At 37.5% G+C, this 26,506-nt stretch overlaps 1 protein-coding gene across 3 annotated transcripts; it reads left to right on the top strand.

Moving 5' to 3' along the window:
* Positions 1 to 326: 326 nt before the first annotated feature.
* Rnf20 (ring finger protein 20) lies at positions 327 to 26,245 on the top strand. 3 transcript variants are annotated; one of them, XM_020179226.2, is made up of 21 exons: positions 327 to 478; positions 654 to 800; positions 1,487 to 1,641; positions 7,309 to 7,476; positions 7,591 to 7,738; positions 7,892 to 8,074; positions 10,600 to 10,718; positions 13,142 to 13,288; positions 13,459 to 13,536; positions 13,729 to 13,848; positions 16,508 to 16,687; positions 17,569 to 17,704; positions 18,031 to 18,152; positions 18,266 to 18,636; positions 19,769 to 19,886; positions 20,553 to 20,702; positions 22,755 to 22,967; positions 23,767 to 23,892; positions 24,053 to 24,193; positions 24,832 to 24,933; positions 25,191 to 26,245. In XM_020179226.2, the coding sequence occupies exons 3-21, from the start codon at positions 1,513 to 1,515 to the stop codon at positions 25,365 to 25,367; spliced, it is 2,928 nt and encodes a 975-aa protein (XP_020034815.1). In that variant the 5' UTR covers positions 327 to 478; positions 654 to 800; positions 1,487 to 1,512; the 3' UTR covers positions 25,368 to 26,245. The 3 variants fall into 3 exon arrangements, with proteins under 3 accessions (XP_020034815.1, XP_073907447.1, XP_073907448.1); XM_074051346.1 differs by having other exon boundaries at positions 378 to 496; XM_074051347.1 differs by lacking the exons at positions 327 to 478; positions 654 to 800; positions 1,487 to 1,641 and adding an exon at positions 4,648 to 4,738.
* Positions 26,246 to 26,506: the final 261 nt, after the last annotated feature.

Here is a 26,506-nt window from a genome sequence, read left to right as displayed (position 1 = left end):
ATCTGTACGAGTTTCGGTACGGTATAACTAGTAACGGGCTACACAACAAAACGCTTTATCGTTGCAAAACCACTTCGCAGTAGAACTGGGCAAGTTATCTTACTGCTTGAGCCACTCCACCAGCCCTGGCCAAGTTATCAAAAGACAAATGTCTCTCGGTCCGGCGTCTGTGAGGCTCGGGTACTCCGAGAGGTCTTAAGTCTGTAGAAGCTCCTGCTTCTCCGAAGTGTGGCTGTTACTTACGCAGGACGGCCTGCTCGCCTCGCGTCACTTCCGCCCGGCTACAGATCACGGTCTATCAGGCGGAGCTGAAGCAACTTCCGTTCTTCGTACCCTTCTTCCTCTCCTAGACCCCGCCCTCCGGAAGTTGATTCCTTCTTTGCGGCGGGTCAGAGGTGAGGAATGGGAGGCCTAAGCCGGCCTAGGTGAATAACTGACGCGAGTTGTGCTCCCCCGCTGTGCCAGTCGGAAGAACCAGGTTAGACTGAGGCTTAAGGTACTGCAAGGCAGTGCGTGCCCCGAGGACTCTCCTCCCTCCCCGGCTCTGGGGCTCCATCTCCCGGCCTGAAGTTAGGCACGCCGGAGGCGGGGGTCTTTGGCCCCTTTGAGCCGAATTGCGGCTCTTGCTCTGCTCCGGTCTCCTGTCTTTACAGGCGCGGTTCGACCGGGTTTGCTGCCATCGACCTGCGCTCCTCCTGCAGCCTGCAAGGCTCGGCGATGGCACGGCTGCTTCCTGAAGCTGCAAAAGTGCTTTAGCCCCCATTCCGCCTGCTCTTGAGCTCCGACACCCCGGGAATCAGGTAGGGGGGACGAGAAATGCATTTATTCTCGGCTGTACTAATGAGGAAACAGAAGATTAGGCGAACTCGCTCATAAGACCTCGTAACTGGGGTTCACACCCAGGGATGACTTCTCCAGGGTTGCCACCCGCCCCGCCCCGCTCCAGTAGGGCGAGAGCATTTAGGAATATGGAAGGAACTGCAAACATTACAGGGAGAGCTGTTTAGCGAGCATTATGTCAAGTCCTTTTTGTACGTATATCAAACATTTCTTACCATAGGCATATTGCTCCTGGTTTAGAATCGGGTTCTGAAGTAATAAATGCCTATTCCAGTATTCATGACAGATAAACAGCTTTAGAGTTAGCCTCTGTCGTAATCAAACTATTTGGGCATTTCAAGAAGTGAAGTTCCTGCAATTTATTCATAGCCTCTTTGCCCTTTCATTGCCTTAGTTCTTATTAACACCTTATTTAAAAATCTACAGTGGTGTCAATTCAGCTGTGATTCTCACTCCACGGTTTAGTTTTTTTCTTTCTGAAGGGGAGTTTGGGGAGAGTATTGCTTGATGTGGAATTAATGGACCCAGGTTAAAGGGTTGGCCAGAAATATTTGTAGTTCTTTTATCGTAGATGGTTTCTCTTTATTTTTGTTCTCCTTGGATATCCTATCTCAGTTTCTGCTTTTTTTTTCCCCCTCCCCTTCAGAAAAAGCACTATCATCTTATGCCAAAATGTCAGGGATTGGAAATAAAAGAGCAGCTGGAGAGCCTGGCACATCCGTGCCTCCAGAGAAGAAGACAGCTGTTGAAGATTCAGGGACCACCGTGGAAACAATTAAGCTAGGGGGCGTCTCTTCAACGGTATGAGGAAGCAGTGCTGTGAAAGTGAACTTTTGTTCTGTCAGTTGCCTGAAAGTAAAAATTTTTAAAGCCTTCTGGAGTAAGGGGAAACCATTTGAAAAGAAGTGGGAAATAAAACAGGTGGAAGTAGGTGAAATGTAGTGGGAGTTCTGGAAAATAGGTATATTGACATTTGATCTTTGTTCTCAAGGTTGGTGCCTGACACAGCTTTGTGTACAGTTATTTAGTGATGGAAATATGAATATAGTAAGCCTCTTTATTTGCAGATTTATTACATGTAGTTTTGACCAGGTGTGGTAAAAAAAAATTAATGAATTAAAAATCAAAAGAAATTTTGGAAACAAAAATTTTAAGTTCTTTCACACTCAATACACAGCTTAGTTGATGTAGAGAAGGTTATAGTCAGTCCCCTGTTACTGCAAGTTGTGTTTAAATTGTTCTGTGATCTGCTGAGTGTTTCCCTGCCCTTAATGTTGTGAAAACACACCTCACAAAAAGCAAATGGTGCCTTAAAAAAGCGTGGTAAAAGTTAATGTGCTTAATTTAAGTGATACAGTGAAAATTTTAGCATTGTTGAAAGGCAGTATTAGGGGAAAAATGAATCAAGCATCCCCAGTACAGTACTGAACTCCATGCCCACTGAGCATCTGTGGTGCTTTCCTCTCCTGGGAGCCATACACTCGTGGTTACAAAGGGTCTACTGTGCGTTTTTCATTCACTGAAAATTTTGATGTCAAGTTCTAAGAAACAGTATAGCCAAATTGTTGAGAGTGTCATGAAGAGTGAGAGTCAGAGACCATACTGCTGGGGAATTATTGTCAGCTGCATCTCTTCCTAGCTCTATGGCCTTGTGCTATCCTTCCTTTGCCTCTGTTTCCTTGTCTGTGAAATGAATATATAGTAGCTATCACATTGGGTTATCATGAGAATAAAATGAGAGTCCCTGTTAAGAATGAAAACATTACTTTTGACATAGTAAGTACTCATAAAAGTGAGCCATCAACAATTATTATTGGATTCCATAACATAATAGTTAACAAAATTGGCATTATCCTTTTATGGAGTAAAGGTAAATGTTCATAGTGATCTTATATATCATATAGACATTGGGAACTTAAGAGTTTTTAATCTAGATCAAGATTCATGGGAATGCCATCTTTCAATGCTTTCCATTTGTTTTACTTCTTTATTTTGAGGCTGAGGTTCAGAGAGGTTGATTTTTTTTGTTGTTGTTATTCCTATTTTGTCCAAATAGGAACATTCATAGTAAATTGTTGATGAACTGTCATTTCTGGACTGTCTGGGATTCTAGTACTCCATATAGCTGCCAGAAGGTGATTTTTAACTTACCACCGCCTCACATCATGCACCCCAAAAGCTTTTATTCAAATACACAAATACAGTTATTTGTTGAGCATCTGTTATTTCCTGGGAACTGTGCTTCTAAAGATAACCTTTGGAGTTCAGTTTGTAGTGTGGCACTGACCCAGGAATAGACCGTTAGAATGGAGTGTGATATATGCCACTGATAGGCACACATCCTAGCTTGGACTTTATCCAGAGTGCAGAAGAAGCCATTGGAGGGTCTTGTAGGAGAGTAATATGTTCTCATTTACATTTGGAGAATAGACTATATAAAAGCAAGGGTATAACAAGAATCTAGTTAGCAAAAGGTTCCCTTGCTCTTTCTCACTCTCTCCTCCCTACAGCTCCATCTCTCCAAAGAGGTTCCTATTCCTGCCATATTTGATTGAAGGTTATTCTTATAAAGACAGTAACTCCATCTGTGCATTTTGAAGTTGCTATAGCAAGCCAGCTGAGATTTGGGGGACAGAAAAAATGAGATTCCAAAGTATGAAGTGGAAGCACTTGGCAGTAGGAATGGAGCTGTCCAACACAGCCATTCTGAAATCTGGCAGGCCTTCTGAACATGACACAGAAGTATTTGCTACAGGAGGCCTTTGTAGTAGTTCTAATGAGGGATCATGGTGGTATGAACCACTGTGGAAGTAGCATTGACAGGATTTGTTGACAGATTAGATGACACATAGGAAAATTGGAGGCCTTTGTAGTAGTTCTAATGAGGGATCATAGTGGTATGAACCACTGTGGAAGTAGTGATTTTGGAATTAATCAAGTTTCTCTTACTGAGCTAGGGAGGAGTAGGAGAAGAGCAGATTTTTGGGAGCTATGGAGGGTGAATCATGAGTTTGGTTCTTGAAATTTAAGATACTTATTAGACCTCTAAGTTGGTAGGTAATTAGATATAGAATCTGAACCCTGGAGAGGTCTGGGCAAAAGTTATACATTTGGGAATCATTATTTTGTAGATGGTACTTAAATCTGGGAGATAAGAGATGCTCCCTTGAATAATAAGCATAGATTAAAAAGAGGTCTGAGGACATCTTGGGGCCTGGCAGCATGTTCACATCAAGGAGACAAGAAGGGACTAATTAAAGGGATTAAAAAATGGAGGGGGAATAGGGGATGGGAGGAGACCAGTGAGGTAGAGGGAGAACAAGAAAAAGTCAGGTCCTAGAAACCAAGTGAAGACAGTTTCTCAAGTAATTGTTGATCAGAACTGCTGATGGGTTGAGTAGAGTGAGTGAGTTTAAGGCAATATGAGAGGAGAGAAATTAGGGAAAAGAGAGTAGAGGCAACACATTGGAGGAATATTGCTGTAAAGTAGAACAAAGAAGATGGGGGCAGAGGGATATGTGGGATCAGGGAAAGTTTTTTTTAAGGCTGGAGACTGCAGGATATATTCCTATTGATTGAAATGATTTGGCAGAGAAGATAAAATTGATGATATAGCAGAAAGAGGAGACAGTTACTGGTGTGATATCTTTGAGTAGGTGAGAGGGACTATAATGAATTAACCTAAACCAGGAGCAGAGACAGTTTATCCATGGTAACAAGAAGGAAGGCAGAGGGTATGGGTTCAAATGTAGGTAGGTCATTATCTGTGGCTGTGGGAGGTTGGTGTGGGCATTCTCTTCTGATTGCTTCTATTGTTTTTTCAGTGAAATCAAAAGCAAGACTCATCTGGGAGTGAGGATGGGGGGCCAGTTTTGGAGGTTTGAAGAGACAGGAGAAGGTATGAAGTAGTTTTGAAGAGAATGGACTAGAAAGACAATAGTGAAGCACTGGGGGCCCACTTGAATTTATGCACATGAGTTCAAAGTATGGTGTTTCTTTTCTAGTCACATTTAGATGCATGGGTCTAGGCTTGGAGTAGGTGGAGAGTTGGATGTTACCAGAATTGGGGTTTTCACTGACAAGTATGAAGAAGCAAGGAAGGAGAAAGATATGTAAAAGCTGTTGATTATAATGACTGATCATGGAATTTAAGTTTGATAAAGAAGGAGATGAGGATAGGAAAGAAATAAAGAACAGAAAGGTATAGGAGCAGTGATTGTAAATTCTGGAGGGGTTGAGGTAGGGAACTGGAGAGAGTGAGCTGGGAAAATAGGTGGGAGTAAGGGAGAATAAGCTTATGAAAGAACTCTTCATTTTTGAAGAGTGAGAATAACTGGGAGTGGGTGACTGAGAGGTAATAGGACAAGATCATTGATGGAGCGGAGGTCAGTGACTCGATTCAAGAGCAGAATGATCATCAACGTGGAAATAGAAATCGTTGCAAATGAGAAATGTGGGGAAATGACCTGAGCCTTTATAGATGAGTTCAGCAAACAGGATGGTAAAGACTAATGGCATAATCTGTAAAAGTAGGCGTTTTTAGGGAGGCAGGTGGGATAATGGCTTGGAAGTGGCAATGGAAAATAAGGAAGATACCATTTGCCTCCAGGTTAGGGCTCCAAAGACCGGGAAACAACTGCCACTGGAGAAGTCTACTGGGAAACAGTATTCTTATGCAGGTTTCAGTTAAAGCAAGAAGAGGAAGGCAATGTTCAGAGAAGAGACTGAAGATATTGAGTATTAGTAAACTATATGAACTGATTAATGGAGAAACTGTAGACTAATTTGGTTAACCAGATTGTAAGAAGGGAAGTAAAAGTTGGATAAGAAATTGGTGCTCTATTATAAACAATTCTTGCTTTAAAATATTCGTTTCATTCATTCCCAGGTAAAGTGAGAATGTAAACCTTTTCATATGCTGTTTCTTTGCCTGTGATATTCCATCTTCCTAGCCTCTTCCCAACTAGAGAGAGGTTAAAGATAATGAGATGGGTGTAGATCTGCTGATGGAGTGATGCTTTTGCAGAAACAGAAGAGAAAGGATCCCAAGCAAAGGTTGAGGTTTTAAGAATGTGTGCATAGGTCAGTGAATTGTGTGAATTGGATCATGGAGGTAGGAAATTGAGGAATTTCCCATCTGATGACTTGTATTTTCTTGTTAAAATAGGAAGCAAAGCTATCCGTTTAATGTGATATGAGAGAGGGCAGGGCTTGATGGAGTTTGATATTGCTTTGATGGAGAATGGGAGCTCACTTGTTAAAGAAATGTTTCTGGACGAATTACAAGATCTGTTCAGGTCAGGAATTCATTTTGTGAAGTCACCAGTCTTCTCCCTGAATGATTTTTATCTGGAAGTCTAAGCATTACTAGGTATAGGAATGGAGCAGTCAAATGTCTGGATTAATTTAGATTGGAGTTTGTTCACAGAAGTAGAATAAAAAGATTAAAGGCAGAGAATTGAAGAGTCTGACAGGCAGGTGTTTGAAGGAGTATACTGTAGTATATTATCAGAACATAGAAGGTAGTGGGTACAGAAGGAGATTGATCAAGAAGAAAGGAGAGAATTCAAAATTCTGAAGGTCTAAATGAAATGAAAGGACTAGTATGATGGTATAAGGACATGAGATACCTGAAAAGATACGGTTTTATTCAGGGAATGGGAATTTAAGGTTTTAGATTGAGCAGAGTTCCAGATAATGACAACAATGTAGGTTTTGGAATGCATGGTTGATTTGAAGCAGTGTGAAGGAATAGTCATTTGGCATTAGAGAGTTCAAAATACTGGAAGCTTAGATGCTAGAGGATTAGATGGTTTGTCCACACAGTATATTTAAGTCACCAGATACATTGTTAGTGACTGGGATAGAGAAGGACCCAGGTGCCAGTGTTACATGAATGAATGAAGGGTAGTACTTAGGAGATAGAAGGCAATGTCCTGGATAGTGGAGCCTCAATGTAGCATTACTTTGTGAAGTCCATGTGAGTAGAAAGAACAGTGAGATGGGTGAAGTTGAGGTTCTGGTATATTTGTGTTATTTGTGTGTTATTCTTTTCTCACATCATCATACACTTATTCCTTTATTTCTTCTACCATTTTTTTTTCATTTTTATTAGGATTTATTCGTTGTATGGGGGGATTCATTGTGACAGTTTCAAATAGGCTTACATTGAATATTGGTCAGATTGTTGATCTACTTATTTTTTTTTCCTGTTCTTTATTTTTTTCCCCCAGTACTGGGAATTAAACCCCAGAGCCTTACACTTGTTAGGCAAGCATTCTACTATTTGAGCTATGCTCCCAGCTTTCCTGCTTCTTATCTAATTATTTGTTGTAGGATTTCTTAATTTTTTAATAAATACCTTTGTTCATAAGAAGTAATCATTGAACTAATGTGACCTTGTTGAGTTTGACAGCTTATCTGTCTAATTTCTTTGTGGAAACTACTAATACTGGTTTCCTGGGGCAGGAGGAGCTAGACATTCGAACACTTCAAACCAAAAATCGCAAGCTAGCAGAAATGCTGGATCAACGGCAGGCCATTGAAGATGAACTTCGTGAGCACATTGAAAAACTGGAACGACGACAGGCCACTGATGATGCCTCACTGCTGATTGTCAACCGGTACTGGAGTCAGGTGGCCAGCTTGTTTGTTCACTCAGATTTGTATGAGCATTTTAGTCGTTAGTACTGTTTTCTTTCTAAAGTTATGTCTTTTTCTTTTTTCGTAATTCTCCGTACACCTCTCCAGTTTGATGAAAACATCCGTATCATCCTTAAACGTTATGATCTGGAACAGGGTTTGGGAGATCTACTCACGGAGAGGAAAGCCCTTGTTGTGCCAGAACCGGAGCCTGATTCTGATAGCAATCAGGAACGCAAAGATGACCGAGAGAGAGGCAAGTATTTGTGAGAGATTCTGTCATATCATGTTATCTGGGTTTTCAAAAGTGAGCCTTGTTTTGAGGCTCTCCATTTGAGGGGAAAAAATGGATTTTGATATTTCCAGTTTTATAATTTTGGAGGGCTTCTTTTTTCCCCCGTGTCCTCAGGGGAAGGGCAAGAGCCAGCTTTCTCTTTCCTTGCTACTTTGGCCAGCAGTTCCAGTGAAGAGATGGAATCTCAGTTGCAGGAGCGTGTGGAGTCCTCTCGTCGAGCTGTGTCCCAGATCGTGACTGTCTATGATAAATTGCAAGAAAAAGTGGAGCTTTTATCCCGGAAACTAAACAGTGGAGGTGAGGCAAGAACCTAGAGGCTAGAAGCAATGTACATAGAATAAGAACCTACCTTTTTGGGGCTTGGGGTACAGCTGAGTGGTAGAATGTGTGCTTAGCATATATGAGGCACTAGTTCAGTCCCCAGCAGCAAAAAGAAAAACAAAACTAACTTTTGCATGCTGATTTGTAGTTTGCAAATTTACATATTTACTTTTAATTAAATTCCTTAGAATCTTAATCTTTATTACCTATAATGTCATTACTATGGCATTTTAGTATTTTAAGATCATTCACAATTTGAGCCACATGACAGTTCTTCAAGATTCCAAGGAAAGATTTTATCACTTCATTTGGTAATTGTTATTAATTAGATACTTTCATAGTATCAGAAATAATTTTGACTTTTGACTTCAAAGAATCAGTTTTTAATATGTTCTTATTTTTTGTTTTTCTTTTATCTTTAATGTTTTCAAAAAGTTGGCTCAGGTTTTAGAGTTGTAAGATGATTTCTATACTTAAAGAAATAGAAAATATTATGTGGATGGAAAGGTGCTTAAAATTATTACTCGGTTACTTATTTTAATGAGTGTTAATATACAAATTAAATTAAAAGTGATAAAATACAAATTAAAGTTAAAATTAAATATTTGTGTAGTTACATTGCATCTTTAGTCATTTGTGACATAGATTTCCTGCTCAAATGCAAATAAATACCTTGATTTCACGTTTTCAGTAACTTCCCTGATTATCATTAAGATAATTAACCTTTCATCTCTGAAAGAAATAATTTCATTGTAATGGAGGTTGGACCATTGAATGGGCAAGTCAGAAGTATGTTGTTCTGTAATTTTATTTGGTCTCAGTAATCACCAGAATTAGGAAGTATGTATAAGACTTGAAAAAATTTTATGGTCAATTATTTCTTTCGCTATTCTGTTAGTGTTTTTGTGTATTTTTGTATTTTATTGTTAGTATAAGAAATCAGTGGGGAATGAATGGATATGAATCATCCCTGTTACCTATTATAAAACAAGCTGTGTGTTACTTCTCTCTTAGCTCTTATTGAATAGTTAGAAGGTTTGATAAATCCTGATAATGTAATATATCACATATAGAGGCTATGTTCATGTTAAATTTGATATTTCAAATGAAGAGCAAGCAAAGCAATGGCGACATTTGTAAAGGAACAAAAATGAATAATATATCAATAATACTTTAAAATAATTCTTCTGGAGGACATGAATTTTAAGATTGGGTTTAAGTTAAATAAAACATTTATTACAAATTATAAATAGCTAAGCTATTATTTCTACCACAAAAGGAAATTGTCATCTATCAGCTGAACTTTCTAAGAGAGAAAGATATATACAGAATGAATTGTAGTATCAACTAACTTTTTTGGGAGTTCATTTTTACCCCATCTATATTTGGTTTTTGATTCCAAAAACAGTTGCATTTATGGCTTATTTGTCAACTCACTGAATATTGAGCTCTTATATTCTAGGCTGTTTTCACAGTGCTTAGGATATGGATAGAACTAAAATTTAGCCCTTAGTTTTTAACTTGGGTTGTGAATCAGTCACTTCATAGTTTTCTGAGGTATGCTGTTTTTTGACCCTGCCCATGGAAATTCTTATTTAGTAGATGTGTGCATGTGTCTTATGGAAATGTCTACTTTAAAAGTTCCACAACTGATTCTGATGGGCAAACCTAGATTGAAAAACCATAGAAACCCACCACATGACTAACTTGTTCTGTGTTGTTTCTAAGAGTGATGACTATAGGTGGTATGGGCCATTTTTTTTTTCTATAATGACTGCAAAAGGTATTGTATATCCTGAGAGTACCTGATTCCATTGATAACATTTGTATTTGAACTATACTAGTTGGGACTCTTAATTTTAAACACATGAACTTGTAAATTATAAATGCTGAACTACCTCCTTTGTAAGTAGTAGTATACATTTTGGTTTTTGAGCTTCAGGAATTCTCTAGCATAGTAAGTAAATTATGTTCTCTAGAATATGGTAAGTGATTTTATACTCTTGTCTTTGTTCTTCATGATTTTATAGGTGCTTATTTGAAGGTGGAAAGTCTCCCTGCCCCTCCTCTGTCCCTTTTTCATGTTGGTGTTAGTTAATAGTGGGAATTCATGATAGCTTTATAAAATAGAATTAAATTGTTACTAATTCTGATACTGATTAGAGATCTTGTCTTCAATTCTAAAATGTAGTTTGTTGGGAGATTGTACCATATATAAATAAAATTATATAACTTCCATTTCTTTCTTAAGGCATTTTAACTTTATACAAAGGGATGAAGTTAGGTGACCTATGCTGCAAGTTGACTCATTTAGTTAATCAGGTCACTTAACCTTTGGCTACTTCATCTGTCACAGGAAATAATTGAAACAGGTCTCTTACTTGAAGTTCTGAGGAAAGTGAAATGAGGTAGCGTGTTAAGGCTTTGGTGGTAGGATACATGGTTTTAATTAAGATTTGGCACTATAGATACTAAATTAAAGTGGAGCTCTTCTTCCTCAGATAATCTGATAGTGGAGGAAGCAGTGCAGGAGTTGAATTCCTTCCTCGCACAAGAGAATATGAGGCTGCAGGAACTGACGGACCTCCTCCAGGAGAAGCACCGCACCATGTCTCAGGAGGTACTTGACCAGGATGGAGGGATGGCTGTTACTAATGGCTTTGGCAGGCATTGACTCAGAATTTGGTTCTACAAGGCCTTTTATATTAGCACTCAGGATAGGGTAAAGCAGCCAGCTCTGAGAAATCAAAATCTATGGAAAGGTTAGGGGAAGAAAATATTTGAATATTTCTCCTTGATTGTGCCTCTGTTTAAACAGATATTTTAGGATTTTTATCTTTAGGAGGAGGTGCCATTCTTTTGGATTTATTTTACAAACACAGCAAAAGTTGCAAACCCCCAAACAGTGAACTACACTAAATGTAGAAGACTATGAGTAATGTTACCAAGAAATAGCTTAATTAAAATTCAACAGGTAACTATGGGAACTCTACTGCATTCATGATGTCCTAGGAACTTGAGGAATGTGAGTTTTTAGTCCAAACTTGGGAATAAATAGTGCCATGACCAAACCATACCAAGATTTGGGCATTTATTTATATAAAATGCATATGATAAGTGGTAAGGGTTCTTAAAAGACTCTTCTGATTTTGGTTTAGTTCAAAAGATCTCTATTGGAAAGTGACTTACCTTGATTTGGCCATAAGTTTTCACATTGATTAGTGCCTAGCATGAATATTATCACTAACAGTAAAATAGCTCCTGCTTTATTATTAGACAAATGAATGAGAAGCGGTTAGCGATTTATCTGAAGGGAGATGGCTAGAAAGTAATTGAGTCATACTTTGAATATAAATCCGTCTAATCTCAAAGCCATGTTCTTTGTACAGTCTTGTTTCCTAAATTCTAGTGATAAGGTGCATGCAAGTCTGGTTGCATGAGAATCATCTGGGGAGTATATAAATACATGTCAGTTTTCATGTACCTTCAAAGGGTCAAGGTTTAGCAGTACTTATAAATAAATTGAAGTATAGTAAGAAGATGTAATAACCTGTTGTTTTTTGTTTTGTTTTTTTCTGTTTGGTGTTTTTTGCTAGTATTGGGGTTTGAACTTAGGGCTTCATGCTTGCTAAGCAGGAGCTCTACTGCTTGATCCAGGCTTCCAGTCCTTTGTGCTCTGGTTATTTTGGAGTTAGGGTTATCACTTTTTGTCCAGGCCAGCCTGGACCATGATCCTCCTCTAGTTTAGCAGGTGTGTGCTACTGGGCCCAGCTTTTTCCATTGAGGTGGGTCTCACAAACTTTTTTGCCCAGAAGTGGACTAGACCCATGATGGAAATGTCTTTATAGCCCTTTCCCAGATCTCAGCATTACTAAGCCAGAGGGCACATTGTTATACTGAATCGGGTTCATTTGCTGTTGGAAGCACAGCTTAGTTTCTTGCTAGAATGCCTGTAGGTCACCTCTCTCTCATTGCCAGTCTCACGGTAGTTGGATTGCTTACATGGAAGCTGAATTTTTCTAGTGAGCATTCTAAGAAAATCAGGCATAATCTACCTGACCTTGCCTCAGAGTTACATAGTATTATTTCCACTGGATTACTTAAGTTGACCCAGATTGACAAGGAAGAAACCATACCCCCCCCTTTTTTTTTTTTTGTGGTACTGGGGTTTGAATTCAGGCTAGGCAAGTGCTCTACCACTTGAGCCATGCCTCTAGCTCTTTCTGCTTTTAGTTTAAGTTTATTTTTTAGATAGGGTCTCCTACTTTTGCCTGGAGCCAGCCTTGGACAATGACCCTCCTACCTCCCACATAGGTGGGATCAGAGGCATGCACCTGGTCTGGTTTTTGAGATAGGGTCTCTAACATTTTTTGCATAAGCTGGCCTCTAACCAAGACCCTCCCATTTCTGCCTCCCACATAGCTGGAATTATAGATGTCTACCACTATATGTGGTCCTAGTTCCCACCTTTTGATGGGAGGACTGTCACAGAACTTGGGGGCTATATTTTAGAACAGCTTTATGTATAGAGTAATGTGAATAGTCTTATAATTAAAATACTAAGTAGCATTAGCTGGCATATAGCTCCTAAACAGAGAAAAACAAAGATTTTTGTGTCTTTATAGTATCTGACTCTAAATTGTTCTGGGGTCAGCTTAAAAAAAAAATGAAAGTTTTCATTTTGTTCCATATGGATCATCATTTGTGGGAATGTGGGGAGAGAAAGTTGGAGGTAAAAATAATTGTCTTTGTTGAATTTTTATTTTCAGGGGTAGAATATTTACTGAATCTTAAGTGATCTTTTCCTTGTGTACAAGTTCTTATGGACTTCTACAGTTTTCATGATTGTAACTAACTCAGAATTGTTAAAATTAATCTGTGGCTTCATTTTTACACGTGTTTGTTGAGTAATATTTTCTATAATTGTATATAAACAATGGTTAATATTGTGGGATTTGGAACTAAGCTAATGATGTAAGGTATTTCTTTTCTAACTTTGCCTTTTTTGCTGTGTTTTTCTGGATTTCAATTGTTGGGATTTAGTTCTCCAAGCTGCAGAGTAAAGTGGAAACAGCTGAGTCACGAGTGTCTGACCTGGAGACCATGATTGATGACTTGCAGTGGGATATTGACAAAATTCGAAAGAGGGAACAACGACTCAACCGGCACTTAGCAGAAGTCTTAGAACGGGTCAGTGCTGTTTTATTATAGGCTTGAGACTAGAGTCATCTTAATGAGAATTCAAAAAGGATTGCTTGGATAGTGGTGTTTGGGGAAAAAAATTGATCCTTTGAAAGTATGTTGGTCATCAGACTGAAAATTTCAGGTCTCTCATTAAAGAATTTCTATCTTTTCTGTAGGTGAATTCAAAAGGTTATAAGGTATATGGAGCAGGGAGTAGTCTCTATGGTGGCACAATCACCATCAATGCCCGGAAGGTAAAGTTACTCACTCAAGATGCGGTGTTTGACTGGTGTCAGGCCTTGGGCATAGGGACTTGGATTGGTTCACAGGTGACAAAGGTTTTGTGAAAAGAGTGGATCAGTGAATATGGAAAGCTTAGAAATGGGAATAATCTAAGAAGAACTCTTATCCTTACTCTAATTTGCTATTTTGCTGCTTCTGTCCAGTTTGAGGAAATGAATGCAGAGCTTGAGGAGAACAAAGAGTTGGCTCAGAACCGCCACTGTGAGCTAGAGAAGCTCCGGCAAGACTTTGAGGAGGTCACCACACAGAATGAAAAGTTGAAGGTAGGAGACACGTCTCTGGAAGAGTGGTAAACTAGACTGTTTTGTGGATATATATACTCATACTTGTAAATCCATATAATTTATGAAGGAAGATAAAAATATAGACAAAAAGTCAATGTCATTTCATGATAAAACTCAACAAATTAAGTATAGGAGAAATGTACCTCCACATAAAAAAAGGCTATCTACTACAAGCCCACAGCTAACATCAGACTCAATGGTGAAAAGTCGAAAGCTTTTCCTCCAAGGTTAGGAACAAGACAAGGATAGCCACTCTTGCCATTTCTACTCAGTACAGTACTGGAAGTCCAGCTAGATCAGAAAAGTGTAAGAAATGAAAGGCTTCCAAATTGGGATGGAAGAAGTAAAGTTGTCTCAGCAGATGACATGATCTGACATATAGAAGATCCTAAAAAGTTGTTAGAATTATAAATGAGTTCATGAAGTTGCATGATAAAAAATCAACATGTTTCCAAATATGAACAGTAAATTATATGAAATAGAAATTAGGAAGATAATCTCATTTTACAATAACATCAAAAAAGAAAACCCAAAAAACTTAGAAATAAATTTAGGTAAAGATACAAGAAATTTAGGTAAAGGTACAAGATCCACTGAATGGATCAAGAAAATGTGGTAATCAGATGGAGTATTATTTGGCTTCTAAGGAAATCCTACTGGATGTGGTGGCTCATGTCTGTAATCCCAGCTACTTGAGGCAGAGGTTGGGAGGTTCTTGGTTTGTGGCCAGTCTGGGCAAAAGGTTAGCAAGATGACCTCCCTCCCCGCCCCCCATTTCAGCCCAAGCATAGTAAAGTGTGTATGTGCTACCAGCTACATGGGATACTCTAGACAGGAGGATCATAGTCCAAGGCCAGCCCTGGGCAAAAATGTAAGACTCTACTTGAAGATTAGCTAAAGCAAAAACAGACTAAGGGTGTGGCTCAGGTGTAGAGCTTCTGCCTAGCAAGTGCAAGGCTATGAGTTCAAACCCCAGTACCATCAAATTAAAAAAAGAAAGAAGAAATCTTGTCTAATGTGACAGCATGGATGGACCTAGAGGACATCATGCTAAATGAAGTAAGTCAGACATAGAAAGACAAATATTGCATGACCTCACTTAATGTGTGGGATCTAAAACAGTGTAGCTCATAGAAGCAGAAAATAGAATGATGGTTACCAGGAACTGGGGAAGGGGACAATGGGAAGACATTGGTCAAAGGGTATAAAGTTTTTGTGTGGTCCGAGTAAGTTTTGAAGATTTCATGTATGGTGTGATAACTATAGTTGATAATTCTGCATTGTGAAAATATATTGTAAGAGAGTAGATCTTAATTGTGCTCACCATTCAAAAAAGGTAACTGTTGATTAGCTTGTTTTATCATTTCACAGTGAATATGTATATCAAAACTTGTACAGATATGTACATCTTTATTTGTTAATCATACCTTAAAGCTGGAGGGGGGGTAGAAAAATGTATCTTTTGTTGATAACACTATTTATTTACATATTTACTTTTTTTTAATCTGAACTGTGCCTTTTTTGAAAAAAACTTTAAAGCAATGTATTAAGATTGACAGACTAAATCAAGGTATTCTAACTTGGGAGTTGTTGAGAAAATTGAAGAGGGTCAGAATTCAAAATAGATATTAAAAATGATTGTTTATAAGTTGTGTGAAAGGAACGTATATATACTATGGGAAGAGAAACCAGTACATGTCATTTTTTGCAAAACTGGGCCACAGGTTGGGCTCTCCATTTTCTTGCTGCCAAAACAAAGGAAGAAACATCAATGATCCACTTGGTTTCCAAACCTGCCCGTTAGATTTTTCCTGCTCGGGGTTTTAGGGGAAGAAAGAAATTCTAGAAGTCTTCCTTATTCCTCTTTCAACCATAGACACCTGTCTTTTATAATTTAATTTATTCCTAGGTAAGTAAATAAGAAAAAAGATGTTTGAACTAAGAAAACAACCTAAATTAAATCAATTAAGATGTTGAGTAATTAAAGAAAATAGCTGCTTAGGAGAAGTATAATTATTTTTACTATCATGTCAGAAGAATTTTATGTGACTGTTAATAAAGAAATTAGTGACTGAGGTCTATAACCATGTTGGTTTTGGTGGAGGGGGTGGTACTGGGGTTTAAACTAAGGGCCTTGCACTTGCTAGATAAGTACTCTACTACTTGAGCTATGCTCCTAGACCTTTTTACGTTATTTATTTCCTTTGAATAAGGTTTCTTCTTGTTACCCACATCAGCCTGTGTAGTTGGAATGACAGGTGCTTGCTACCATGCCCAGGTTTTTTTTGATTGAGATGGGGTTTTTATCCCCAGGCTGGCCTTGAACTGCAATCCTCCAGACCTCTGTCTCCCAAGATCCTGACAAATTTCACAGAACTCTTCTAGCAGCTCTTCTAATGTGTTTGGCACTTGGTTGAAACAAAATACATATCAAAACAGTCCTTGGTAGTCTTTTTTAATTGGGGGTGGATTTTACATAGAGGAATAGGCAGATGGGTTTCATATTCTTCATAATGATTGTTTCATTTCTCCAGGACAATTGAATTGTGTTCAATATTTTATTTCCTCTTTATCTAGCACCTGTGGCACATATGCTAGGTTTTGCTTCCAACTTGCTTTGTCTTTGGGACTTCCTAAGGTGGAGTTGAGGAGTGCAGTGGAAGAAGTGGTTAAGGAAACTCCAGAATATCGCTGCATGCAATCGCAGTTTTCGGTCTTGTACAATGAGAGTCTTCAGTTGAAAGCACATTTGGATGAGGCTCGGACCCTGCTTCATGGCACCCGGGGAACCCACCAGCGCCAGGTTGAACTCATAGAGGTAACAGTCTTGCTTTGTTTCTGTTTTTCTTTATCTGCCTCATAAATTTTATAATTTTACTCTCTCACAATGCAGTCATCCACAAACATCTTTGGAGTGACTGTGAGTCTTTACTCTGTTAGATAGTGGCCATAACAAAGATGAGACAACAGAATTCCTGCAGTTGACTGGGAGAATGGTATCCATTAGAATTCAGTGTGGTTAATAGCAGTATATCCAAAAGGTGTGATGGAGGGTATAAAGCTTCTGATTTAACTGTGGACCTTCCTGATTTCATTTGATAAAATGAAATGTAAGTTTAAAAGATAAATAAAAGTAGGAAAAGTGCGTTCCCAGATCTTACACCAACATGTGATATTTACTGTAGTTGGAGTGTATGTGTAGGAGAGAACAGTGAGTGGAAACTACATCACTACTTATTTGCTATTAGGCACTTAATAGCACCTGTAGATAGAGGCAGAAATTTTTATTCCTGTGTTCCATTTTGTATCTTCCATAATCCTTAAGATGTTTATAGTTGGTCTTTTCATATATGTCAGCCAAATGAATTTAATCTTTATAGGTATGTATATGTTGTTTTATGGTTTAGTTCTCCAACTAAATTGTATTATTCTCAGAATTAGAGGCCATTTCACTTCTTTCTTCAGTCTCCTGCCAATTTCTGAGTCAGTTTTTCTAAACTACTGTTTCTAAATCTGTATCTAGTATTCATTAAGTTTTGAATGAAGTAGAAATTTCCAGAGCAGTCCATTTTTCTTGGCATATTCTTTTCTCTTTTTTTAGGTCTTTACAGATCAAATTTAGGAGACAGAATACTAGAGTATGATTATATTTTCACATTTTGATAAAGAATTTTTTTTTTGGCTCTTTTTTTGATGTAGCGAGATGAGGTTAGTCTTCATAAGAAGTTGAGAACTGAAGTGATCCAGCTGGAAGATACGTTGGCTCAGGTCCGCAAGGAGTACGAAATGCTGAGGATAGAGTTTGAGCAGACCCTTGCTGCCAATGAGCAAGCAGGTATAACCTCCTCATCCTGTAGTTCTTCTGCTGGAAGTGCCTTTCTTCAAAGATACAACATGATTCCTTGGATTTGTTGACACTAACTTGAACTCAGAGGACCCTAAATTCTATCATTCATTTTGGGTCACAGCCCAGACATTTGTAATTTAACTCAGGTTGATCAGTTTCAGTTTTTATCTTCTGAGAAAAAAGATTTCTTTTGGTAATTCTCCTTGTTTGGGATCACGTTAATTGAGGAAGCTCCTTATGTGTTCTCCACTTCCTCTCCTTTTGCTTTTGCCCTTATCATGGTTCCTCTTAACATTGCTATTGGTATATTTAAGGCCCTATAAACCGGGAAATGCGCCACCTCATCAGTAGCCTCCAGAATCATAATCATCAGCTGAAAGGGGAGGTCCTAAGATATAAGCGGAAATTGAGAGAAGCCCAGTCTGACCTGAACAAGGTAAGCAGGAGGAGTAGAATCAGCATTATTTGCTGTTACGTTTGTAAAGCTGTTTTCAACTGATGTGGTTCCCAGAAGTGATGTGCACCTTTCCTTTCTTTATTCTCAACTAGACACGTCTGCGCAGTGGCAGTGCCCTCCTGCAGTCTCAGTCTAGTACTGAGGATGCTAAGGATGAACCTTCAGAGCTAAAACAAGATTCTGAGGACTTATCCACCCAGTCCTCAGCATCAAAGTCATCTCAGGAAGATGTCAATGAAATTAAGTCTAAACGGGATGAAGAGGAGCGAGAACGAGAAAGAAGGGAGAAAGAAAGGGAGCGAGAAAGAGAAAGAGAGAAAGAGAAAGAGCGAGAACGAGAGAAACAGAAACTAAAAGAGTCAGAAAAAGAGAGAGATTCTACTAAGGATAAAGAGAAAGGGAAACATGATGAGGGAAGGAAAAAAGAAGCAGAAGTTATCAAACAATTGAAGATCGAACTCAAGTAAGAGCAGTATTTCAGTGTTTCTGATTCACAACCTAGGGTTTAGACATGATGAGTGAAATGAAATGTTCGGTTCATGGCATGGTTCATCTGATTATTGTATCTTAGATGTAACTAAATGTACAACTAACGTAGTCTCAAATCTTGATCAAATATATACAGCCAAACTGGCCTTCCTGGCTATTTGAGTTCCTAGTCTACGTGAGTAGTTAGAGTTCAATAAACCACATGGGCATAGCTTTATTCTTCATGAATCCAAATGAAGAGAAAGAAGAGCTATCTTACTGAAATAGCACATTGAAAATTATTGGAAATTAACTACTGCTGGACTTTATTTGAGCTGGACAAATTGCTGGCATTAGTTGTAGTTTAAGTTATACTAAGTAGAGTATGTATCACTGTAACTTGAATATGACTAATTTGTGGGTATGCCAGATCAAATTAAGATTTCTTAGGTTTACTCCTGTAAAAACCCAAACTCATACTTTTGTCAGAACCTCACATGTTGCTGCTTTCTTGTGCAACCAAAAATTTCTCTGGTAGAACTAGTTACTTCTGGTTCCCCGTTTTTCACTGGTGACTTTGTTGATGGAAAGGTGGAATTATAAGATGGAATTATAAGAGATTACTGAAATTAAAATACTTAACTACAGTAAATGCACTTAAGAGACTTAATAATGTAATAAGAGGTGAAGTGTTAGTCTTTGGCCCTGATGATTAATCATTCAGTTTTTAAGCCTAGGATTAGCAGTATGTTTTAAACTTTCAAATTTTCCTCCCCCTCCTCCCTTCTTGATGTCTTTAAGGCAAACTTGGTTGTCAAGTGTAGTATTTTTCTGAGTGATTTGTTTAATTATTTCTTTGGACCCAGACCTGCCGAATCTTTGTGTCTGATAGTGGGACCACAGAAATTTGCCTATGTAGAATTGCCCAAACTTTATGCTGGAGAACTAAAGAGAGAAATGATTCATTTGTTCAGGTTATTTTTCTGTATTCTCTAAGTATATTACAGAAGTCTATTTTTCCTTTTAGGTATAACATAGAATATTCAGTGCAACTCAAAATTCCCTTGTTCTGATGTCCTTTATTTTCTCATTCCATCATTCCCCTCCCCCCTGCCACCCTGTCATAGGAAGGCACAAGAGAGCCAAAAGGAGATGAAACTATTGCTAGATATGTACCGCTCTGCCCCAAAGGAACAGAGAGACAAAGTTCAGCTAATGGCAGCTGAGAAGAAGTCTAAGGCAGAGGTAATCCACTCTGCCATTGCCTATCATTGTGGTGAAAATCTTTATTTGTGGGCTTTCCCTTCATACTTCTCAAGGATGTAGTTTCTTTCTTTATTTTTAAAGGTAGTATTTAATTTAGCAACATTTTGTACCCTTTCCAAGACCATCTGGAGATTTAAATATTCTCTGCAAGATTGTAAAATACATCAGAATTACTGGCAATGGGATTTTTTAAACTTGTAATTCCCCGTGTTTGCCATATAAAGCATTGCTTGTGTGGTTCTTTTTATATCAGAATTACTGGCAATAGGATTTTTTAAACTTGTAATTCCCCAAGCATTGCTTGTGTGGTTCTTTTTCTCTGATTACTTTTGGGAGAAATGTCTTATAATCTTAAAATTTTGAGGCCTAGAGGGAAAAAAGGTGGAAACCTGTATTCTAAAGAAAGGCATATGTGTAATTGTCAAAAATGTTGCTCATTGAAGCACAATATGTAGAAATGGAGTGATGTCAAAACAGTGTTGTAATATATATTGTTTATAATTATTATGCTATTTATCTTGTCCCATAATTTCTGTATTCTTTTGGTGTTATGGGTGCTCCATCTGTGCACAGTTTTAATAGGCTTTTGAAAAGGTATTGTAAGTTTTTAAATTTTATTTTTATGTGATTCTTTTCCTTTTGTAGTTGGAAGATCTAAGGCAAAGGCTCAAGGATTTAGAGGACAAGGAGAAGAAAGAGAACAAGAAAATGGCTGATGAGGATGCCTTGAGGAAGATCCGTGCAGTAGAGGAACAGATAGAATACCTGCAGAAGAAGCTGGCCATGGCCAAGCAGGTGGGCAAACTTACTTTATTTGTATTTGTTTAAGTAAGTGTTACCTAACAAGTAAGTTACTGTCAGTGAAATTTGTTCTTTCATTGTAGTCTTTTTATTGTTTGTATTCGCTCTCTCTCTTTCTCTCATTTGCTCGTTTACTTGCTTTTATATTGAAGTCTTTCATCCTTCCATTATTTTATTAGTGTATTGAGAGGCAGAGAATTTATTTTTATTTTCAAATGGAAATAAAACATTGTTTATTAGGGATCAGTTCTTTCTCTGCTAACTTGGAATTAGGGGATAATGGAAAAAAGGATACAAGATTTTATAATACATTATGATTATAAATTTGTGAAACTAAGAAATATATGTTTCCTAAATAGGTTATAAATAATCAGTACTGGGTCATAGAACTATAGAGAGACTATGCTTCTTTTTATAATGCTGTGTTCCTATCTACTCTGGAGGATCCCAGTTCAAGACCAGCTTGGGCAAAACAGATTGTGAGACTGTCTCAACTGATAAAAGCTGGACATGGTGGTATGTGCCTATCATCCCTGTTATACAGGAAACTTAATAGGAGAATTGCACTCCAGGCTTGCCCGGGCATCAATATGGGACCCTATCTCAAAAATAACCAAAGCAAAAAAGGACTGGAAATGTGGCTCAAGTAGTTTAGAATGCCTGCCTAACAAGCACAAGACTCTTAATACCACCAAAAAAAAAAAAAAGTTAATTCTTTCTAAGTTAGTGTATAAATTTACTGTGATTCCCAACAAAAGTACTATTTTTTTTTTTTTGCTTTGTTTGTTATGCTTTTGTTTGTTTTGGTACTAGACAAATTTTTCTTCAAGTGGAAAAGTAAACAGGAGTGATTAGAAAAACTAAAAACAACAGCAACAGGGTCTCTTCTAGACACTAAAACATAAAGTTTCAGTAGGTAAAATAGCTTGGAACCATTGGAATGACTATTAGAACTAGATAGGAAGGTTCAGAAATAGCTCAAAGTACACATGGGTTTTTAATATACACTAACACTAACAATGTGGTTTAAATCCTTTGGGAAAGGAAACACTGCTGAATGGAGTGGGCAAAAAACCCAGAAAAAAGTAGGGTATATTCTTGAACATTTCACTAGTATGATTTCAAAATGGATCATAGGTGTGATATTAAAAAGCTGAATCTATCAGAATGTGAAGAGAAAGTAAATTCCTTTGTAAATTTAGAGTGAAGACGACTTTTCTATTAATAAAAGCCTGGAGGGCTGGGGGCATGGTTCTAGTGGCAGATCATCTGACTAGCAAGCACAAGGCCTACAGTTCAAATCCCAGTTCCACAAAACAAACAAACAAAAAAGGATAGAAAAATGTGAAAGAAAGATTGATAATTTTAAGAAAAACAATGTACAATTTCTACATGGCAAAAACATTTAGCAAAGTCAACAGATTAAATGACAAAAAGAAAAAATTACTTTTATTACAAAAGTGCTTATCTTTCCATAAATTAAAACCTGAAAAATATAGGAAAAATCCAATAGAATAGATAAAAGATATGAATAGTACACAGAAAGGAATTCAAATCACTCTTAAACATGAAGAGATGCTCTTATTAGACAAGTGTAAATTAAACCCATTGTTATATACTATTTGACACCTATCAGATTGTTATGGAATTTAAGATATTGTAAATGCTGATAATTCTATAAATTATATTCAGTATAATTGTGAACAAGTAGGAGAAAATGGGACATGATGATATAAGTTCTCTTACCCAACTGCTACTTGGTCACTTTGCTAGTTTAAGGTATGTATAATTATTGTTTGTTTTAGCAGACTTCAAGTATGGATGAACTCATGAGTTTCAGAGCAAGTGGTGTCAAAGCTTAGATAATAGGACTTCTATGTTCTCAGGGAACTCAGTGACAAAACTAAGCTTAAAAAATCTTATTAAACTAAGTCTCTCTGTAAGTAACTAAGTTAATTTACATGTAAATGAACTGTGGCAATATTTAATCTCCTATGATTATTCTTTGGAACTAGAAGAGTCTACTAATAGGGTTCCTTGTTTTAGGAGGAAGAAGCTCTCCTTTCTGAGATGGATGTCACAGGCCAGGCCTTTGAAGACATGCAGGAGCAAAATATCCGTTTGATGCAGCAGTTGCGGGAGAAGGATGATGCAAATTTCAAGCTCATGTCAGAGCGTATCAAGTCCAATCAGATCCACAAGTTGCTTAAAGAGGAGAAGGAGGAGCTAGCGGACCAGGTTTTGACTCTAAAGACTCAGGTAATTAACATGAAGAGAGCTTTCCATTTGGTTGAAGGAGGTGCTTTGTACATGAAGATGTGAACATGACCATCATGGCATTTTTTTGTGATAGGAAAAAACCCTACAAACTAAATTTCTGTGATTAGGGCACTACTGGTAAATAAATCACTCATGCCTACAAATGAGTGCAGTAGAGGTGTTAAACACATGGATTTCCTAACGTGGAGAAACATCTAAAATATATCAAGTAACTTATCCATTTTGTGTTAAAATGAGAGTATGTGTGTGCTAAATTTCTGGAAATCTGCGAGGAAACTATGAGTGATTTCCTGGTTACTTCTAGATTTTGGCACAGGAAGTTGTAGGTGAGGGGTTAGGAAATGGATGTGTGATTTACTCTTTAATATTGTTTGATTCTACTTTGTGCATTAATTTTAGGAAAAAGATTACTTGTTCTTCTTAGCCATTCTAAAAGAGATTCACTTGGACATTTGTTTGAGTCAAAATGTGTATGTTCTAGTAGGAATTGCCAGGTTTTAAGAATTCATATGACTGTAGAAGGTAGATATCTATAAGTGTAATCTCCTTTGTTCTTGGCAATTGGAAAAATAATCTTTCCCAGACCCTTTAAATCACCCTTGATATTTAATTTGAAAAATGAAACTTTAAATCATAATCTTGGATTTTGAAGAGTTCATGGGTAAAATCAGTAATAGTTTGAGGTTTCTAATGTACTCTATTTTTGTGGGCCTGTGACTTAAAGCATAACCAATTTTGTCTTCCTATTTATGTTAAAATCTGATTTCTTCCTCCAAAGGTTGATGCACAGTTACAGGTAGTAAGGAAACTAGAAGAGAAGGAGCACCTGCTGCAGAGCAACATCGGCACAGGGGAGAAGGAGTTGGGTCTTAGGACCCAAGCCTTGGAGATGAATAAACGCAAGGTAGGATGGATTACTTTGTAATCTAAAGTGACTGTCAATCGTGAGGAGCAAAGAAGTAAAATGTGGATGAGATTTTAAAGTTCATTTTGCTCCTTGAACTTGGGTTAACATTTTTGGATATAAGGAGTGATCAGATGATGTTTTTTGTACATTCACATAGGCAATGGAGGCAGCTCAGCTTGCAGATGACCTCAAAGCACAACTGGAGTTGGCTCAGAAGAAGCTTCATGATTTTCAGGATGAGATTGTAGAAAACAGTGTCACCAAAGAAAAGGATATGTTTAATTTCAAACGAGCTCAGGTAAGAGCAGTTCTCTTATATTTCCTTTCAGGTATTTTCTGAGGTCTAAAGTAACCTATGTAATGAGTAATGAATGTTACAGACTACTAGCTTGAGTTCTTTGTGACAAGAGATTAAGTCTGTTCTCTTCAATGTCATATTCCCATAATCTGTTGTGCCTGCCACCTACTTAGCATGAAATATTTGTTACATAAAAATTTGTTAATGAATTAGTGAATTGCTAAGTAGCAGCCTAACAGAATTTCTTCCAATTATAGAATTTCTTATATAATTTCCCTGTGTTTTATTATGTCATCTGTTTTCAGAATGCTTTTTTATATTTACTCATAAATTTGTAAATTGTTTTAATTTCAGTTTATCCTTACCTTACTACAAAATAAAGTGGCCTATTCTTTAAGTTTTCAGATTGTGTTCCACGGGCCTGAATTGTCTATTATTGATACAGTTTAAATTTGGGAATTTGATTATGGTTGCCTGTTTTGAAGCAAAAGAGAACATCTTTTGAAGTACTCTACATTCCTAAAGATAATTGTACATAATAGGAGATCCTTTGTTTCTATAACGGAATATTCAAGTTGGAGGAATTATTTCCCTCAAAACAGAGAAGAGTGTCTAATGAGTCTGCTATCCTACCACAGGAGGACATCTCTAGACTTAGAAGGAAGCTGGATACCACAAAGAAACCAGACAATGTACCCAAGTGTGATGAGATTCTAATGGAGGAGATTAAGGATTATAAGGTTAGAAAAACTGCCTTAGTGATTTCTCTGTGTATTTTGTTAAGGCTTGAAGTGTTTTACTAGTATACCAGAAGGATAAACACTGAATTTTTTTTTTTACAGGCAGGGAGATAACCAGAGAATGGTTTATTTGAAGGGGATGGAAATGATACTCTTGTCCTAGTTTTTGTGCTTTTCTTTTTGTTTGCTTACATACCATAGACATTTGGCTTGTAAACCTTTATGGTTGCTCAGACTCTGACTTCTTTCTTTTTTAGGCACGACTGACCTGTCCATGCTGCAACATGCGTAAAAAGGATGCTGTACTTACCAAGTGTTTTCACGTTTTCTGCTTTGAGTGTGTGAAGACACGCTATGATACTCGCCAGCGCAAATGTCCCAAGTGTAATGCTGCTTTTGGTGCCAATGATTTCCATCGCATATACATTGGTTGATCCAAGTCAAGAGAAGAGGAGCTGACTAGACAAGCACTTACTTATTAACCACCAAACTTCTACCTCTTCTCTTCTTGATAGTCTGTCAACTCCCTTCCTCCACAGACTTTATGTCCAGGCTCTCTGTCCTCCCCAACAGCTAGATGACTTTAGGGAAAAAGACTGGTAAATGTAAGTCTTGGGCTTTACAATGAATTAGAAACTACTCATATTTGTCTCCCTACCAGCTTTGTTTATTTCCTGCTTTTAGACCTTTCATCATTATCTTCTTTGGGCCCATTCTGTACTCTTGTATTGTTCCTCCTAAAGAATTCCAGTTGATATTTTACAAAGAGTAGAATAATGATATTTTGGGGGTAGGGGTCACCTTTTGGAAGTAAGCTATATATGGGCCCAAAATTTTCTTGATTTGGGTACTATATTTTTTCTATACTTGGATTATAATATGGGTATAATTGTGCTACTCTTTCCTGGATGGTTTGAGGACTTAATGAAAGTATATCCAGGACAATTCAATCCATTTCCCATTTACTAGCAAAGTAGCTTCAAAGGCATCTGGATTTCTAATTAAACTTATTTAAGTTCTGAAAGTTCAGCTACTTAAACTCTTTAAATTTCTTGAGGCCAGAATAATTTCAAACAGTATATCCCCTGTTGACTTCTAATGAAATAAAAATTGGACAAGATGAGGAATGAGACTGAGATGGTGAAGAATCTTCTGGATACTCTGGGAACTTGCTAAGAGAGCCTTGGTGAACTATGAATTACTCTCATCCTCTCCACAGGAGTTGTTGTGATCCCTCTTTTCCAGAAGATTCTCTGTAAAGCTTCTGTAGAACTTTATACCTCTAGCTTCAATTAAAGCAGGATTCATTTTGTTTTTGTGTTTGCGGTTTTCTTTGAAACTTTTTTCTTTGTTACAACCAGTCAGTTTTATACCTGCTGTTCTAGAATTCTCTTGAGCAGAAATAATGAGCTTAGATTAAGAGGCTGGCTATGTTTAAAGTATTTTGTTCTTTGATTAATTGAAGTAGTTTTCTCCCAGTGGTTTTATTGACTCTGTGTTGAGGAGAGACTATGCCTAAAAGATGTCAATTGATTTGCCCACTCAGTTCTCTCCAATAGTTCCCCATAAGGTA

This window comes from Castor canadensis, chromosome 13 (genome assembly GCF_047511655.1).
Source record: "Castor canadensis chromosome 13, mCasCan1.hap1v2, whole genome shotgun sequence".
Lineage (NCBI taxonomy): Eukaryota > Metazoa > Chordata > Mammalia > Rodentia > Castoridae > Castor > Castor canadensis.
Note: the sequence above shows the minus strand (reverse complement) of the source record. Positions and strands in the feature narration are given on the sequence as shown.

Excerpts from the sequence above, each read along its gene's own strand:
- Rnf20 (XM_020179226.2), top strand. The coding sequence starts at position 1,513 with ATGTCAGGGATTGGAAATAAAAGAGCAGCTGGAGAGCCTGGCACATCC. Across the intron at positions 13,537-13,728 it reads TCACCATCAATGCCCGGAAG|TTTGAGGAAATGAATGCAGA; the intron begins GTAAAGTTACTC and ends GCTTCTGTCCAG. Across the intron at positions 18,153-18,265 it reads CCCAGTCTGACCTGAACAAG|ACACGTCTGCGCAGTGGCAG; the intron begins GTAAGCAGGAGG and ends ATTCTCAACTAG.